Source organism: Pongo pygmaeus, chromosome 3, assembly GCF_028885625.2.
Source record: "Pongo pygmaeus isolate AG05252 chromosome 3, NHGRI_mPonPyg2-v2.0_pri, whole genome shotgun sequence".
Lineage (NCBI taxonomy): Eukaryota > Metazoa > Chordata > Mammalia > Primates > Hominidae > Pongo > Pongo pygmaeus.
Genome location: NC_072376.2, coordinates 83,099,689 through 83,119,240, shown reverse-complemented (window position 1 = coordinate 83,119,240; position 19,552 = coordinate 83,099,689). Strand labels below are relative to the sequence as shown.

Here is a 19,552-nt window from a genome sequence, read left to right as displayed (position 1 = left end):
TAATTCCCAAGAATATAATTACTATTCATACGTTATTCTCTGTAGGAGTTAAGAACATCTCATAAACATATTTTACTAATTTCATAAGATGACTACTTGATGTCTTTTTTTAAAAAATAAGCACAACTGGCCAGACGTGGTAGCTCACACCTGTAATCCCAGCCCTTTGGGAAGCTGAAGCGGGTGGATCACGAGGTCAGGAGTTCGAGACCAGCCTGACCAACATGGTGAAACCCCATCTCTACTAAAAATACAAAAATTAGCTGTACATGGTGGTGCGTGCCTATAATCCCAGCTACTCAGGAGGCTAAGGAAGAAGAATCACTTGAACCCAGGAGGCAGAGGTTGGAGTGAGCCAAGATCATGTCACTGTACTCCAGCCTGGGCAACAGAGCAAGAGTCGATCTCAAAATAAAAATAAAAATAAAAAAAGCACAATTAGACAAATAACTGAGTATGCCACTGAGAAAGGCAATTTAGCATAGTGGTTGACTCTATAGACTCTGAAATTCCATAGCTGTATATTTGATCCCAGGCTCTTCCATTTAATAGCTATATGACCTAGGCAAGTTACTAATTGTCTCAACTTAATCTATTAAACCGAAATAATAATCATACCTACATCATAAGGTTATAAAGATAAAATAAAATCATCCATGTAGAAAGGAGAGTGGTGTGTCTATACAGTCTTTGACACATGAAAAATTATTATTATAATGAAGATAGTAAATCTATGCTTTGTATTAAAATAGGAAACAAGATTTCATAAAATTCCATATTCAGAAATAAAATAACAAGGCACTGGTGACTAGTGCCTGTAATCCTAGCACCGTGAAAGGCTGAGATAGAAGGATCACTTGAGGTGAGGAGTTCAAGACCATCCTGGACAACATAGTGAGAGCCCCATCTCTACTAAAACATGTTTGTAAATGAGCCAGGCATGGTAGTACGTGTCTACAGTCCCAGCTATGCTAGAGGCTGAGGGTGGGAGGATTGCTTGAGCCCAGGAGGTCAAGGCTGCAGTGAGCCATAACTGCGCCACTCTACTCCAGCCTTCCAGCCTGGGTGACTGAGTGAGACCCTGTCTCAAAAAATAATAATAATAAAGTGAATAAAGTAACATGAAGTTTAAAGTTAGATACAGATATCACTCCTTTATGATATCAGCTTGCTAACTAAATCGTAGAATGGACAGCACCAACACTCACCAACAATGAGGCTATTACCTTAATTCATAGTCTACTGAGAAATAAAAAGGCTACTTACTGTTAACTGCAACCCACTCATTTAGATCTTCCCCCTCAGGAAGCATGACAGCCATCCGAAGGTTGCCACTGCCAAGTGTGGCTTCTGCATGTTTTAAGAGCTCATACTGGTGAGAACCCTCTGGAATGTTCTTCTTTGGTTTAAAAGTTTTAGAAGAGCGACTACCACTATGAATAGAAAAGAAAAAAAAAGGGTTTAATATTTAAGGCATGACATTCAATAGAGTCATTCACCAAGCATTAGACCTAAACTGTATTGGCTTAAATCCCAGCAATAGAATTGCTGTAACTACTGTGCTCTCCATCCAAAACTCTTACAAACTTTCTCTGCTGTGTCTAGTTAACTCACAAAAAGAAAAATTTTTAAGCTGTAACTAACACCTCTTCTCAATAAATTAATGACTCAGGATTATAAATTGTAATTTAAAAAACAAAAAAGTACTTCCATGATAAGTTTTAGTTATTTTATTCCTTTCACTCCTAAGTCTCTCATTCTAATAAAATAAATTTGTTTCCTTCTTAAAACAAATATAAAGATACCATTTGATATCAATAAAACATAAAAATCCTGGAACAAGAAAAAAAAGCTACATGTTCAGCCAGGCACAGTGGCTCACACCTGTAATCCCAGCACTTTGGGAGGCAGAGGTAGGCAGATCACCCAACGTCAGGAGTTGGAGACCAGCCTGGTCAACATGGCGAAACCCCATCTCTACTAAAAATGCAAAAAATTAGCCAGGCATGGTGGCAGGTCCTTGTAATCCCAGCTACTCAGGAGGCTGAGGCAGGAGAATTGCTTGAACTCAGGAGGCAGAGGCTGTGGTGACCCAAGATTGTGCCACTGCACTCTAGCCTGGGCGGCAGAGTGAGATTCCGTCTCAAAAAAAAAAGAAAAGAAAAGCTACATGTTTTTCTACCCAATTATAGGAACTATCAGTAATCAATTTTAGTCCAGAAGTCTGGTTAAGCAGTTAAGTAGCTAGACATTAGTATGGCTGGTTTGCTCAAATTTCTGAATGCTTAAGCACACACAGAGACACAGACACAAACACACACAGCCTATGTGTATGTGTATATATACACATAAATATTTTTTAACGGATCAACTGAAACTAGGCTTCGAGGTGGTTTTAATAGTTTTTAAGAGAGCTGGGCACCTCTAGTTCCAGCTACTCAAGAGGCTGAGGTGGAAGGATCCCTTGAGGTTGTAGTGCACTGTGATCACACCCATGAATAGACACAGCACTCCCACTTGGGCAACATAGCAAGACACCCATCTCTTGAGAAAAAAAAAAAGGAGGCGGGGAGCTGAGTGTGGTGACTCACACTGGTAATCCCAGCTACTTGGGAGGCCAGAGGCAGGAGGGTTGCATCAGGCCAGGAGTTCGAGACCAGCCTGGGCAACGCAGTGAGACCCCCCCCCATCTCTAAAAAAATGTTTAAAAATTAAGCCAGGTGTGATGGTGCAGCTTGTAGTCCCAGCTAGGGACTAAGGAGGCTGAAGCCAAAGGATAGCTTAAGCCCAAAGAGTTCAAGACTGCGGTGAGCAATGATCAAGCCACTCTACTCCAGCCTGGGCAACAGAAAGAGGCCACCTCTTTTAAAAAAAAAAAAAGAGAGAGAGAGAGAGCAATTTTTAAATCTTCTGTTAATACTAGCAAATTTTTACCAAATTAGGGGTCACCCATGTCCATTATTCTCCTTCACTTCTTATGAAAAGGAACAGACTGGAAAAAAAGAGGCTGGAGAAGTGGGAACTTTTTTTTTCTTTTTTTTTTGAGACGGAGTCTCGCTCTGTCACCCAGGCTAGAGTGCAGTGGCGCGATCTCAGCTCGAGAAGTGGGAAAACTTTAATGTTATTAAATTCACATCATCAAAAACATCTAGGCATTTGAACATACGAATACGGAAGTGGAATTCCAACCAAAAAAAAAAAAAACACATAAACAATGGTTACACTTTCCAAACTCTCCAAAGCTTTTCACTCTACCTCCTCTCAAGTTTACACCCCCAACCCCAATCCCTCCCTCTTTCCCTAAGATAAACCAGTAGTTCCCAACCCCTGGCTGCATTACTATAATCATCTGAGGAGCTGTCAAAAAGTACTGAGGACCTTGAAATAAAATAAGAATCTATCAGTCAACCTGAATATACAATTCAAATAATAGGTATTTTTCATTCTAAAGTACTGGCATTCTCATTTAAATGTAGGTCTCTCCATAGGTGTTTAATTAAACTGATGTTCCTCATAACACACACCCTCTCCTATCTCTACTCAACAGCAAAAGGATCACTTTAAAAACACTCATCACAGTGGCCCACACCTATAATCCCAGCACTTTGGGAGGTCGAGGCGGGCAGATTGGCCTGGGCAGGCCAATCTGGGCAACATGGTGAAACTGCCTCTACAAAAAATACAAAAATTAACCAAGTGTGGTGGTGCAAGCTTGTAACCCCAGCTACTCAGGAGGCTGAGATGGGAAGATCACTTGAGCCCAGGAAGTCAAGGCTACAGTGAACCGAGATCACGCCACTGCTTCCCAGCCTGGGTGATAGAGCAAAACCCTGTCTAGAAAAATAAAAATAAAAAATCGACCCAGCACAGTGGCTCTTCCCTGTAATACCAGCACTTTGGGAGGCCGAGGTGGGAGGATCACCCGAACCTAGGAGTTCAAGACCAATCTGGGCAACACAGTAGGGCTCCCTCTCTAAAAAATATATTTAAATTTTTTTTTCAACCAGAGAATCAGAAGCTAAAAGAAAAAAATTTAAAAATAAAAACACTCATTAGATTATGATATATCTCTGCTTAGAACAACTCAGTGACTTTCCAGTGCAAAGGTGTAAATCCAAAGGTCAAATATTAGATATAGTCAAGCTCTAGACCCACACTAGAGTGCAGAAATTCTTCAGTTTAATGAGACAATGTATTAAACACCAAATTTGCTCCCAGCATCTCTAAAATATAATTATAAAAATATAAATGTTAGGTATGGCAGTACATGCCTGTAGTCCCAACTACTGGGAAAGCTGAGGCAGGAGCATTGCTAGAGGGGAGGAGTTTGAGACTAGCCTAGGCAACACAGTGAGGCTCTGCCTCCAAAAAATAAAAATAAAATGAAATTTAAAAATTTATTTATATAAATATAAATGGTAATAATATAAGTAGACATATGCCTACCAAGCTTGAAACTTACTTCATTTTCCTCTTTCTAACCCTTTATCAAAATTTTGCATAAGACACACACTTCACTGGGCGCAGTGGCTCCCACCTGTAATCCCAGAACTTTGGGAGGCTGAGGCAGGTGGATCACCTGAGGTTGGGAGTTCAAGAACAGTCTGGCCAACATGGCGAAACCCCGTCTCTACTAAAAATACAAAAATTAGCCGGGCATGGTGGTGCGCACCTATAATCCCAGCTACTCTGGAGGCTGAGGCAGGAGAATCGCTTGAACCCAGGAGGCGGACATTGCAGTGAGCCGAGATCACGCCATTGCACTCCAGCCTGGGTGACAAAGCAAGACACCGTCTCCAAAAAAAAAAAAAGACACATACTTCACAAACATATTTTACAAAAAAGGCATTTTACTAATTTATGTGTGATTAATTAGGAAAAGAGGTCTCCTATGACTAATGTGGTGCAAATCTTCAGACAAAGTGTTAAGTATATTTCCTTTAATTAGCACACGGCTGAGATGGCTGCAGCAACTGAAGATGTGACAAGCAGCTCTGAAAATGGCTGGCAAGAGTACATGAGAACTACAAGGACCTCAGCTGTGTCTGCACTCAGGTAAGTCCAAGCCTCACCTCCCCCAGAGTCATCTACTAATCAAACCACTCTGCCCCAACGTTTTAGGCTTCCAATGTTTTCTTGATCAACGCTCCTCCCAGAACTTTATACTTTGGTAGAAAAAATAAAATCTAGGCCAGGCATGGTGGCTCACGCCTGTAATCCCAGCACTTTGGGAGGCCGAGGCGGGCGGACCACTTGAGGTCAGGAGTTTGAGACCAGCCTGGCCAACATGATGAAACCCCGTCTCTACTAAAAATACAAAAATTAGCTGGGTGTCATGATGTGCACCTGTAATCCCAGCTACTGAGGAGGCTGAGGCAGGAGAATGGCTTGAACCTGGGAGGCAGAGGTTGCAGCCTCCCAAGTAGCTAGGATTATAGACATGTGCCACCATGCCCAGATCGCACCACTGCACTCCAGCCTGGGTGACAGAGCGAGACTCCGTCTCCAGAAAAAGAAAATCGGCCGGGCACAGTGGCTCATGCCTGTAATCCCAGCACTTTGGGAGGTGAGGTGGGCAGATCATGAGGTCAGGAGATGGAGACCAGCCTGGCCAACATGGTAAAACCCTATCTGTACTAAAAACATAATAATTAGCTGGGCATGGTGGTGCACGCCTGTAATCCCAGCTACTCAGGAGGCTGAGGCAGGAGAATTGCTTGAATCCGGGAGGCAGAGGTTGCAGTTAGCCGAGATTGCGCCACTGCACTCCAGCCTGGGTGACACAGCAAGACTCGTCTCAAAAGAAAAAAAAAAGAAAAGAAAAGAAAAAATAAAATCTGAGTTCAATTTTGTGAAGGCCAACTTTGACACACATCAGCTATTATCTCAGGCAAATTACCTAGCTTTCCAGAGCCTATTTTTTCTTTAGCAGTGAAAGCCTAATAAAAATAACAAAACATGAACACTACCTGTATCATAGGACAGTGGCAAAATGAGAGGATTTTTGCAACATTTAGTATTTTCATTATCCTTTCTTTTCTTGAACCACAGTGACTCATAGAAAGAAATGGTAGTGCAATGCTAAAACCCCAAATCCTATTCTATCCCTTAAGACTGAATGGGGGAAAAGATAATTAGTTCAGAAAGAAATAACTGTCATACATCAAGTTTAAAAGAAAATTTTTTAAATTTCTGGGTTTCTTTTTTTGGGGGGGGTGCTATGCTGAAAGGTTCAGGCGATCTTGGAATAATCTTAGGGTTAGACTGGAAATCAGGAAAACAAGGTTCTACTCCCCATTTTGCAACTCTCTTCTTTTATTTTCTAAGACAGAGTCTTGCTCTGTCACCCAGGCTGGAGAGCAGTGGCATAATCTTGGCTCATTGAAACCTCCGCCTCCCAAGTTCAAGTAATTCTCCTGCCTCAGCCTCCCAAGTAGCTGGGATTATAGACATGTGCCACCATGCCCAGATAATTTTTGTATCTTCAATAGAGACAGGGTTTCACCATGTTGTTCAGGCTAGTCTCGAACTCCTGAACTCAAGTGATCTGCCCGCCTTAGCCTCCCAAAGTGCTGGGAATGACAGGCATGAGCCGTCATGCCCAGCCTGCAATTTTCTTCTTATGTTACTTAAGAAACCACAAATTATCATCTGGGCTTCCACTTTTTATTTTGTTTTTTGAGAGTCTGGAAAATGACTTTTTACGAAAGTGTATCATTTAGAGATTAGATGTTTGTAAATGTTTTTAGTTCCCTGCAGCCTCTTGACTCTCTTCTCAGTTCCTCATTTCCAGATACATTTATGTTTTCAAGTCCTGCATCTAATTTTCCTTCTATCTAACCCGTCTGCTTTATTCCTGCAGAATACTCTAACCACATAATACTTTTTAAAAATACTCTTTTTAAAATCTTTGTTAGGTTTTCTCCTTCAGCTGCTACCTGAATCTTCTCCTACCACAATCCACCCAACCGCGGAATGGCGGTGGTCAATAATGCTCCTCATTCGCAGGTCAAAAGACCAACTGACAGGCCAGGCAAGGTGGCTCATGCCTGTAATCCCAGCACTTTGGGAGGCTGAGGCGGGCAGATCACTTAAGGTCAGGAGTTCAAGACCAGCCTGGCCAACATGGTGAAACCCCGTCTCTGCTAAAAACACAAAAATTAGCTGGCATGGTGGCAGACGCCTGTAATCCCAGTTACTCGGGAGGCTGAGGCAGGAGAATCGCCTGATCCCAGGAGGCGGAGGTTGCAGTGAGCCAAAATTGCACCACTTCACTCCAGGCTGGGCGACAGGGCGAGACTTCAACTCAAAAAAAAAAAAAAAAAAAAAAAAGACCAAATGACAGAGTCTTCAAATTCAAAAGCACAAATACCCAAGCATGTACACGGAAGTCCTCATCGGTGAGTACAAGCTCTTGTAGCAACACTGTATGCCCAAATGCATACATCTCACATATTTTAAAACATACGAATGCAAATCTTCACAAAAAGTTTCAAAAACATAAAGTATGCTGCCCTCTTACCCCACCTACCTCAGGAGAAATTACAGTTTCTAGTATCTGGTATAAGCATTAGAAAGTTTTTTTTTTGTTTTCCTTTTTTTCTTTTTTGAGACGGCATCTTGCTCTGTCACCCAGGCTGGAGTGCAGTGGCGCGATCTCAGCTCACTGCAAGCTCCGCCTCCTGGGTTCATGCCATTCTCCTGCCTCAGCCTCCCGAGTAGCTGGGACTACAGGCACACGCCACCATGGCCACCTAATTTTTTGTATTTTTGGTAGAGACAGGGTTTCACCATTTTAGCCAGGATGGTCTTGATCTCCTGACCTCGTGATCCGCCCGCCTCGGCCTCCCAAAGTGCTGGGATTACAGGCGTTAGAAAGTTTTGTGCCTGTTTTTATTTGCTTGTACACAGTAGCGTAGTGTACTTAATAATGTTTTTCACTTAACATATCCAGAAGACTGTTATATTTAAGATACAAGTAAATCTACTTTATTCTTTCTAAAGACTGAAATAGTATTTCCTTATATACATTATATCATAATATAGTTTGATCAGTCCTTTATTTAAAACATTCTGATTGTTTCCTCCAGTCATCTGCTACCACAAACAATACTGCAGTAAGCATCCTTGTGTGTACGCATATATGAAGGATAAATTCCTAGAACTGTTGTTCTAAAGAGCGGTTACATTTTTAAATTTTATATAGCGCCTATTTTTTCCCCAAATAAATTGTATCCTTTTACAATCCCATTAACAATGTATGGGAGCAGCTACAATGTATGACAGTCTTAAAGGACAGGTATTAGATTGCTAATTTCTCTTGTACAGCTTCCAACACAGCATCATAACTATGGAGAATGTTGTGCTTTGTTTTTTTTGTTTGTTTGTTTGTCTGAGACAGGGTCTTGCCCTATTGCTCAGGCAGGAATGCAGGGGCATGATCAATGGCTCAAGTGATCCTTCCACCTCAGCCTCCTGAGTAGCTGTGACTACGCCACCACACCCAGCTAATTTTTTGTATTTTTATTAGAGATGAGGTCTCACTTTGTTGTCCAAGCTGGTCTCGAACTGCTAGGCTCAAGCAATCCCCTCATCTTGGCCTCCCAAAGTGCTAGGAATACAGGCGTGAGCCACTATGCTCAGCCACTATGGAATGCTTTCTGAATAGAATGTGAATGATGTATTACATATTAGAGGTATCATATTAATAATTCATAGCATTACTCCACTGCTTTCCAAATAAACATCCACAATATTCACATTTGTTTTCCCATTCTTACTCGTATTTGAAGGCAAATCAATTTTTAGAGCAGGACAGGGTGATTTGTCTAGTAAACAACTCAGTCCTAGGGACAGCTCTGAATACATATCTCTTAGTCTTCCAATTTGATTTATCTTTTGCAAATTTCAATATCATTTATTTTCTCTTTGAGACTCTAAAACAGTGGCTCCCAACCTTTTTGGCACTAGGGACCAGTTTCACGGAAGACAACTTTTCCACAGGGGTTGGCGGGGTAATGCTTGCTTGCTGGCTGCTCACCTCCTGCTGTGAGGCCCAGTTCCTAACAGTTTTTGTTTTTGTTGTATTATCCCTATTTTTTTTCTGTACCAGATACCTATATATTGACACTGAAGAATATGTAAATTTATTCAAAATTAAAAGCAAATTATTTGTGACACAAATGATTGTAAAATAAATGATTTGTGTTACAAATCATGTATTTGTGTCAACAGCTCCATCTCTTCAAGGTTAAGTGAGTTATTAGTCTAACCACAGCTAGCTAAATGGCAGAAACGGTCTGGAAGAAGTTACTGTTACTGAGTCTCAGCTTCCTCGCCTACAAAATGGAGATAATAATACCTACCTTACTACTGAAACTTATGTTAAGAACTTCACTACTATTAGTTCTCTCTGCTCCGCCTCTAGGTACTAACCTGTCATTCACATCAGTAGCTCCTTCCATAGGTCTAAGTCCAACACTACAGATCAGGTATTCGATAAATACTTGTTAATTGATAGTTCCAGTCAACTTCAGGCTGAGAACTCCTACATCAGGATAATAATGATGATTAATATTAACTAACATTTACTGCAAGCTTTGTACTTGGAACTATTTTACATGCAATATATCTCATTTAATCCTCATAACTCTGATATACATGCTATTATTTTTCTTTATTTTATGGATGACAAATCTAAGGATTTAAAGTACTTACATACTCTGCTCAAGATTATAAAATTGGTAAATTAAGGAGCCAAAATTTAAATCCAGGATTGAAATCTCTAAAGACCATACTTTTTTTTTTTTGGTACAGAGACTTGCTCTGTCACCCAGGCTGGAGGGCTGTGACCCAATCTAGGCTCATCCGCCTCCTGGGTTCAAGCGATTCTCCTGCCTCAGCCTCCTGAGTAGCTGGGACTACAGGCACCCACCACCACGCTCAGCTAATTTTTGTATTTTTAGTAGAGACAGGGTTTCACCATGTTGGCCAGGCTGGTCTCAAACTCCTGACCTCAGGAGATCTGCCCGCCTCAGCCACCCAAAGTGCTGGGATTACAGGCATCAGCCACAGCACTCGGTGTAAACCCCATTCTTTTACCCACTACCCAGCATTACTCAATGCTTTACCTTTAGCTTCTACCCAATTATTTCTACTAATTTTCTCCCTTTTTCACCACATTTTAATCAAGTCATTCATGAACAACACGAGGCTAATTTATACCAAGAAAGTTATTAATAGGCACCTTTTTTTTCTTATTTTTAAAACATTCTTTTTTCCTTTCCCTTGTCTCCACCCCTTTGTAATTTTATTTATGTATTTTTTTGAAGACAGGGCTCACTCTGTCACCTAGGCTGGAGTGCAGTGACACAAACACAGCTCACTGCAGCCTCGACTTCCTGAGCTCAAACGATCTTTCTACCTTAGCCTTCCACCTCAGCCTCCCAAGTAGTTGGGACCACAGGTTCATGCCACCATGTCCAGCTAATTATTTTGTTGTTGTATTTTTTTGTAGAGAGGAAGTCTCACTTTGTTGCCCTGGCTAGTCTCAAACTCCTGGGCTCAAGTGATCCCCCCATCTCCACCTCCCAAAGTGCTGGGAATAGATACATCTTAATCTTCAAACCACCTAATTCCCCTCCTCATACCGTCTCTAATTTATATGAATACTTAGCACATATTCTGCCAGTAAGGAAAATTAAAATTCCACCCTACACCAATTTCCCCCAAATGTTGCCATTTGGCTTTCATCCACGCTTTCAGAAAGGCAGATATGCATCTGCAAAAAATGTTAGAAGCTGTCAAAATAGAATGTGTTCTAGAAATAATAAGACTAAAAGCTAAAGGCTAAAAGCTATGAGTAATGAAAAGATAACCTTGTTTCAAGACAGACAGCAGTCTCAACAGACATATCTACTTAAATTTCTGCCTATAATCCCTTTTAAATCACTATTATTAGTGGCAGGTGGTATTGCTACTATTGTTACTGTTAAGAGAGTAAGAAATCCTTAACTCGGCTGGAAAAAAAGAAAGAACACTATCTGCTATCTGCAGTTCAGAAACTGAGGAATTCTTATAAGATTAAAAAGTTAATGAGACATAGTGACTGAGAAGTCTGAGAAAACCTAGCATAGATATGCCCAGTAGAGGTCTCTATGAAGGTAAGAGTGATTCTACTGTGCTCCAAACTCAGAATCTAGACTACGGGAGAGGACCCTGAGGGGATCTCCAGAAGATTATAGGGGAACTTGACCCAGGGTCTTTGCACAAGTGAATCCAATATCCTTCTGAGTGGCCTTTTTCTGAGAAGTAGGCAAGCACAGCCTAAGCTGAAGCTCAGAGCATGGTGGAGGGAGGGATTTTAACCACCATCCCAGCAGGCAGGGGAACTTGGCAGTCAAAAGAGAACTTACTGGCATACCTCTATACATTAGGCAGCAGTTCCTACTCCTTCCTGTCACCAGAGGTATGCTCGCATAATCAGTATATTCACCAAGAAGCAAATCAATATCCTCAAACACTCAAGTTGAGCAGACAATCCCAAAACACTAAATATTCCAGGAAAACCAACACCATGAAAGAACTACTCAACAATATATCTAATGCTAACGAAAACCAAGAAGAACATACTAAATATAATCAATATGTTTAGAAATAACAGAGACACTATTATATTCAAAAAACAGGCAATTATGAAAAGAAACAATTAGGTAAGGATGGAGAAGCTGAAGTTCTCCTTAAGCAAGCAAGTGGTGTCAAGTCGAGAGATATTAACCACAGTGAGGGGAATTGAAAAATTAAAGAATTCTGGTAAGATTAAAAAGTTGACTTTTTAATATAATTGACTGTGGTGATGGTCACTAAAAAACTGTATTAAACAGTGCACTCTAAACGGGAGATTTGTAAGGTATGTGACTACGTCTCAATTAAGCATTTTTTAAGGCACAAAGAAAAATATAATTGTCGTTATAAAAGTGAACAGTTGACCATACAAATAGAGTCAACTGATACTGACAAAAGAAGAAGGCAATTCAATGGGGAAAGGATGATCTCTTTAACAAGTGGTAGTTCTCTACTACTTGGGACACGGGGACATCCAGAGGCAAAAACATAAATCTAGACACAGATCTTACACCTTTCACAAAACTTAACATGAATTAGATGATAGACCTAAAACTACAACACAATACTATAAAACTTCTAGAAGAAAACATAGAAGAAAATCTATGTGACCTTGAATTTGGTGATGAGTTTCTAGATATAAAAAAGCATCTTATGAAAGAAAATACTAATAAATTAGACTTTATTAAAGTTTAATATTCTTCTCTGTGGCTGGGTACAGTGATGCACGGCAGTAATCCCAGCACTTTGGGAGGCCAAGGTAGGCAGATCACTTCATCTCAGAAGTTCAAGACCAGCCTGGGCAATATGTCGAAACCCTATCTCTACAAAAAATTAGCTGGGTGTGGTGGCACGCACCTGCTGCCCCAGCCACTCAGGAGGCTGAGGTGGGAGCCTGGGGGTGTTGAGGCTGCAGTGAGCCAAGATTGTGCCACTGCACTCCAGCATAGGCAACAGAGTGAGACCCTGCCTCAAAATAAATAAATAAATAAAATTCTGCTCTATGAAAGACACTGTAAAGAAGGTCAAATATCAAGCCACCAACTAGCAGCAAATCTTTGCAGATCACATACATAGTTAAGGACTTATATCCAAAATATACAAAGAGTTGTTAAAATTCAACATTAAGAGCCTGAGCAACATAGTAAGACTCCATCTCTGGGGGGGAAAAAAAACCTAGCCAACTAGCCAGAGATGCGATGTCTGTAGTCCTAGCTACTCAGGAGGCTGAGGTGGGAGATCACCTGAGCCCAGGAGTTCAAGGCTGTAGTAGGCTGTGATCATGCAACTGCACTCCAACCTGAGTGACAGAGTGAGACCCTGATTCTAAAAAGAAAAACAAAAATCAACAATAAGAAGACCCAGTGTCTTGATCCTGCCTTTTCAGAGTCTACGACTCACTTGTCAGGGACTCCTGCAAAACTGGTGATAGCATCCCCAATTTTTTAGTTTTAAGCTTAGGGAAATTGTGTAATTTGTCTGATATTTCACGGCCAGTTTCAGATCCTGTCTTTCTAACGTACTGGCTAAGAACTTCCCTAAGTTTAAAATGAAGAAACTGAGAATGACATCACCAATTTTGCAGGACTGTTATGATAGATGAGTAAATACATTTGAAGCACCCTAGTTTTAAGGCAGCAGTCACAGAGCAAACGCTCAATATAATGTGAAAGAAAAATATAATCTTGGAACCCCAAACTCACTAGGCTTAAGAGAAAGTTGGCTGGCTAATCAGAGCCTCACAAGAATGTAACCACTTGCCTCACTGCCTACCCTCCCTCCTTTTTTTTCCTTCCCCTTCTGTTTGCTCTTTCCCCTTTAAATATTGAAGTTCCCAAAACCCTCTTTGGAAAAAGCACAGGTCACAGATCCTACTGTGACTTGTGTTTCTTTTTCCCAGGCACATCCTCAACCTTGGCAAAATAAACCACTAATTGATTGAGATCTGCCTCAGTCAGTTTTTGGTTTACAATAGGAACTAGCATTTTTTAAATGTTCAATAAAAAATGACTATATATATGCACATTTACATGCACTTATATGTGTATAAATAAAATACCCTTTCTGACTTTATCCCCTTGCCATACTAACCTATGAAGGGTCAGCTTAAAATATGACCTCCTCCTGCTGATTTGTTTATATTTCTTTTTCCCTCTCCCTCTCTTTCACTAGATTGTGGGTTACGAGGGATATGAGTCTTGTCTTAGATACCTTTGCATTCCCAATACCTAACACAGAAGCTGAAACATAACGGAATGCGTAATAAATGTTTATTATCTCAAATAATGATGTTGAAGAAGAAGAAAAATCTTATTCTTATTGCAAGGAGCCATTGTTATCAATATTAAAGAAAAGGATCAATCTGTCATCTTTATTTGATTCACTATGACAAATCTAAAGGATTCCAACTGTGCAAGAGAAGTAACTGATTGAGGAATATTTCCTAGTCCTAACACCAAAATTTCATTTTCAATATTAGGCCCCTTTATAGTCCTGCCCTACTTAAACTTTGGCCAAAAAAAAAAAAGAACAAACAAAAACCAGCTTAGCCAAAGCATTTGCCTGCAAAAGGCATTCAATGCAATCAGTGACATAGAAGTTTTGTAGTCTAAATGCTTTGAAATTAAACTCTTATAATACAGAAGCCAGCCCAATAGGAAAAAAAAAAAAAGCACCACAAAAAGTTAAAATCGGGTAGTGCCTACTTCTCCTTATATCATACAATTTTAACTGCACTTTCTTTTTTTTACCAAATAATGTCTAGTCATCCCTAGATAATCAGTGCAGGGGTAATTTTCCTCAGGAAGCTTCCCTGATATCCTAAGACGGGTTAAGGATGCCTTCTCTGTGTTCAGACAGGATACTATCATTGTTTATTTTACACAGCACCATGAGTTTCTCAAAAAATAAGAAATGTTTCTAAGTCATCACTGCATCTCCAGAACCTATCACAAGGCCTAGGTCAGAATAGAGCTTCAGTATTTGTTGAGCAAACTGACAAAGAATTCCAGGACAAAAATTTGAAAGTACAGCAAATACTTTAGACATCTGTCAAAATTTATATCTTCAGCTTATACAAATAGGCCTAATCATGATAGGTTCAAGTAGCATAGTACAGAGTATGCATGCAGAATAATATGCATCTTGTATTTTAACTAACATTTCAGTAGCACAACTGAACAAACAGAATCCAAGCACAAAATTACAGTACGAGGCTATAGAATTTACCACGACAGTTTAAAATTCAGGGCCTTGGAAAGGGCCCTAACAAAAATCACGAAAGCAATCCAACTACAATTGGTTAAAGACTTCTGTTCTGACTTCTAACTTCTCTTTCTGACTCCCTCTTCATCATACTTCCTCCTTGGGTAATCTGATATTCTGGGCACTGAAATAAGGGGAAGCTGAGTTGGGTATATATTTAGGTTTCATAGGATATATGTAGTGTGCAATCACATCCATGTATGACTAGATAATTGCTAGTCTGGGTACAGGAATGACATCCAGGAATATTCCTACCACCCAATGCACTGCCTTATCTGGTATCATTAACACTAAGGCAGAGGACCAGGGACATCTAGAGATGAGCTCCATATGGTATTGGCACAGAAGTATGTAAAAACACTGCAATTCATATAAAACCAAGGGTGAGACAGTTTGGATATTTGTCCCCACCCAAATCTCATGTTGAATTGTAATCCCCAATGCTGGTAGGTGTTTGGATCATGGGGGTGGGTCCCTCATGGCTTGGTGATGTCTATGTGATAGTGAATGAGTTCTCGAGATCTGGTCATTTAAAAGTCTGTGGCATCTCATCCCCTACTCTCCCCCTTTCTCTCTCTCCTCTCTACTTCCTCTCTCTCATACTGTCTTGCTCCTACTTTTGCCATGTGACGTGCCTGCTCTCCCTTTTGCCTTCTGCCATGATTGTAAGCTTCCTGAGGCCTCCCCAGAAGCTGATGTCACGATACTTCCTGTACAGCCTGCAGAACCTGAGCCAATTAAACCTCTTTTCTTATAAATTACCCAGTCTCAAGTATTTCCTTATAGCAATGCAAGAACAGCCTAACACAAGGAGCTGCCCCAAATTTGACAACAATCTTAAAATATTACAGACACTACCAATAAAACGAGTTGTGAATCTCAAACTTTTCTAAACTATCAATAATAAACACAATTTGATCAGTCATTGTAGAGAAAAAAGTACACTGTTGACATATGAAGAAGTGGTCAAAAAGTATACAGTCAAAAAAATCTAAATAAAAAAGTATTAGAGGCTGGGTGCAGCGGCTCATGCCTATAATCCCAGCACTTTGGGAGGCCAAGGCGCGAGGATCACCTGAGGTCAGGAGTTTGAGACCAGCCTGGCCAGCATGGTGAAACCCAGTCTTCACTAAAGATACAAAAATTAGCCGGGCATGGTGGCATGTGCCTATAATCCTAGCTACTCAGGAGGCTGGGGCAGGAGAAACACTTGAACCTGGAAGATGGAGGTTGAAATGAGCCAAGATTGCGCCTAGGTGACAGAGCAAGACTCCGTCTCAAAAAAAAAAAAAGTATTACAGATATCTAGCAGTTGCCATAAAAATGTTATTTTTCTATAGTTTGTGATGTTAACTAACCTTGTCAGTGTTATTAAAATTGTGATCTGTGTTTTTTTCATTCTAAATATTCATTTTGACATCAAATTTTGTATTTATATATTTTTTCATTTTCTCAAAAAGGGAAATGTTGTTTTTTATTATGATTGAAAAAGATTTTCTCCAAAAATCTAGATCTCTACCCACTTGAAGGCTTATTAATGCTACTTACAGAAGGAAAATCAGAAGTTATAGCTTGATATAACTGATTCTCTCAATTATCAATATATAAACCCATTTAGGTACATGTATAGTCTTCTATTACTATATTTACCAAACTATGAGAAGTGTACATTAACTCCTGTCTCTTCTATTACCATGTACAATTTAGAAGCAGGTCCCATATGTCTTATTCACTTGGGTATTTTTTCAGAAGCTACTTTCTAATGCAGTAAATGATCAATGATTGTTTATTTTTTTAAAAAAGTTACTATACCTTGAACTATTGTCTTTAGAAAAGTTTATCAAAGCTTTTTCACTATTTTATGTCAGATGATTATTCATCATTGTGGGGTAAGTGGAAAACATGATTAACTATAAGAAATGATGTGAGCTAATCTCGCTAAGGATCCAGGTGTTGAGATACTGGATGTCATCCCAGTTCTTTGCTCACCTCAAAGATCATCACAGTTATAACAGCTGTGCTGTTCAATGGGCAAAACTAGCACCAAGTGCAAAAAGCAGGAACTAGTAAACTACTTGCTCCTCTTCCATAAAAGCTGAACCATCCCATTTAGCTAATGGAATCTCTAGAACTATGTGAAATGAGAGTGCATGCTTATACAATATTATGTCAAAAAAACCATCAGAAATGACCCTATGGTTTTATTTTTAAAAGGTAAAGTACTTTCTAGGGTGATGGAAATGTTTCAGGTTTTAAAAGCAGTGTGGTTTACAAAGAGCATACACTTGTTTAACTATACGCTTAAGAGCTGAGCACTTCATGTTTTGTAAATCATATCTCGATAAAATAAAAATAACTTAGCAATGAACTCCCCAAACCCACTGAGACATATTTCTGAGCTACATTAAAGGGAAATACTGCCACAATGCTCTTAAACATTCATATAATAATTTTTTCTTTGCTGACTTCTTTGCCTCCAGTTCTTTATTTTGAGCCTTTAATAATCTGACAATATGAACCTTCTCTCTACAGACAAAAAACACAATATTTTGCATACAGGAATTCAGGAAGGGGCTTAAACCTGTTCATAAACCCAGATACAGAAATCCTGCCCTAGTCTGTATCTTTTCCCTGAGGCTATCATAAAAACATCAGTTTCTCTTTAAATGTCTATGAGCTTCACATTTAATTTCTAATCCTATACACATATCTTTTAGATAAAACACACATACATTCAGGATAGGTACAAGTTTTATTTCAATTAAAAACTACAGTTTAGGTTTATTCTTTTTCTATTAAACAGTGACCAGCAGAAAGCTTTAATCATATTTATAAAATAATTTATGTTAAAGTTCAAAACCATGGCATTTATGAGAAATTCAATGCATTAAATTCATTCTTAAAAAAATAAAGAAATCCATGCTAATGCCTATAAAAACTGATAAAGTATCCTAGGAAATTACTTATTAAATGGCAATTCCACTTTAATTACCTAGAAGATATCGGTAATATGTACACAAAAGTTATAAACTATTTTCTCCTATAAATCTAACTTCAAATGCAGCTGATTTGAGTGTTTGCTTCTTAGGATTTTTAGTTTTTAATAAAATAAGAATCATTCCTGATTTGATTTGGAGGTCAATTTTAACCAATGTGTAATTAACGTCAAAGACATTGAGGATTTAAATGAGAGTTGCCAAAGCATACTTCTGATGCATAACCTGAATAATCTGAAATATGAGCTAAGATTGATAATAATATTAAATTATAAAACTTAATAAAGCCTTTCACAACTATTAAAACATTCTAATCAAGAGGTTTAAGAAATCTAGAAACAAAATTCTTACACAGGGTTAACATCAAATCATCTGTTCTTCTGACAGATATTGAAGTATCTCAGTCCAGTTTTACCATAATGATAAAATTAAAAATACCAAGCTTGTGATCTTAGTAATTAGCTTTACGTTAAAAGATTAAATTAGCATTTGAATGTTCGAATGTTAATTTTCTCTGGAAAGAAAGATACCAAAGTTTCTCTGAAAAGAAAGATACCAAAGAGAAATGTCACAAGGAAGGATGGAACAGAAGAAGGGAAAGAAGGAAGAAATTTCTTGACTGGGCACGGTGGCTCACACCTGTAACCCCAGCACTTTGGGAGGCCGAGACAGGCGGATCACAAGGTCAGGAGATCGAGACCATCCTGGCCAACACAGTGAAACCCCGTCTCTACTAAAAATACAAAAAATTAGGCAGGCGTGGTGACGGGCACCTGTAGTCCCAGCTACTTGGGAGGCTGGGGCAGGAGAATGGCGTGAACGTGGGAGGCGGAGCTTTCAGTGAGCCGAGATCACCACATTGCACTCCAGCCTGGGCAACAGAGCAAGACTCCGTCTCAAAAAAATAAATAAATAAAATAAAACAAATTTCTTAAGTTGCAGCAGATAAAAGTGACAAAGAGGTAAGTAGAAATTAAAGTATAGTACTGAGAACATATTTCATGTCTAAAAAGGCATCTTGAAATTCAAATTAACCTGTTAAGAAACAGCTACTACTACTGTGTGTGTACGGCATAGAAAAGAAAACAAAAAAAAAAGAAATAGCCAAAGTAGTCAAGAGAGATATGATAGCCAGATACAAATAAAGAGAAAATCAGACAATGTACATGTGGCAAGAGATGTCTACTTCTGCAGTTATAGTAAGACAAAATACTATAGTTAAATTTGGTTAATCAAATCCTAAATTCAAAGCTGAGATACATTAAAACACCAATTAATATTTAATGCCCTAATATTATTTTTATTATTAACCTGAAAACAAAAACGAAAGGAAAATTGTTCACCCATTCGGAATCAGATTTTAGAGACATTTAACTGATAACAATGTTGATACATGGACAGAGATTCATCTTTAATCCTCTAGGATACCTAATACTGGCAAGTCACCACCATGTTAAGCACTGTGGGAAGCTAGGAAAACACATAACAGATATTCCTTGCAGTTCAAATTTGGTGGTTTGTGTTGTTTTCCAACATGGGGTCTCGCTCTGTCCTCGCCCAGGCTAGAGTGCAGTGGCACGATCTTAGCTCACTGCAACCTCCACCTCCTAGTGGTAAGGAAGGGAGGCAGAAAAGTGCTGGGTAGACAGAGGAAGGTGGGTCTCTGGAGA

The 19,552-nt window shown here is 39.4% G+C and overlaps 1 protein-coding gene across 3 annotated transcripts in view; it reads right to left on the bottom strand.

Moving 5' to 3' along the window:
* Nucleotides 1-19,552, bottom strand: part of MOB1B (MOB kinase activator 1B) — an 80,671-nt gene that overhangs the window by 24,570 nt on the left and 36,549 nt on the right. For 2 of the 3 annotated variants that reach the window (XM_054485615.2, XM_063663747.1), the window contains exons 2-3: nt 9,436-9,547; nt 1,267-1,433 (exon numbers count right to left, since the gene is read on the bottom strand). In XM_054485615.2, coding sequence (XP_054341590.1) covers nt 1,267-1,433; nt 9,436-9,464 — 196 coding nt within the window. In that variant the 5' untranslated portion in view covers nt 9,465-9,547. The remainder of the gene's footprint in view (nt 1-1,266; nt 1,434-9,435; nt 9,548-19,552) is intronic. The other variant, XM_063663748.1, reaches the window with a different exon arrangement.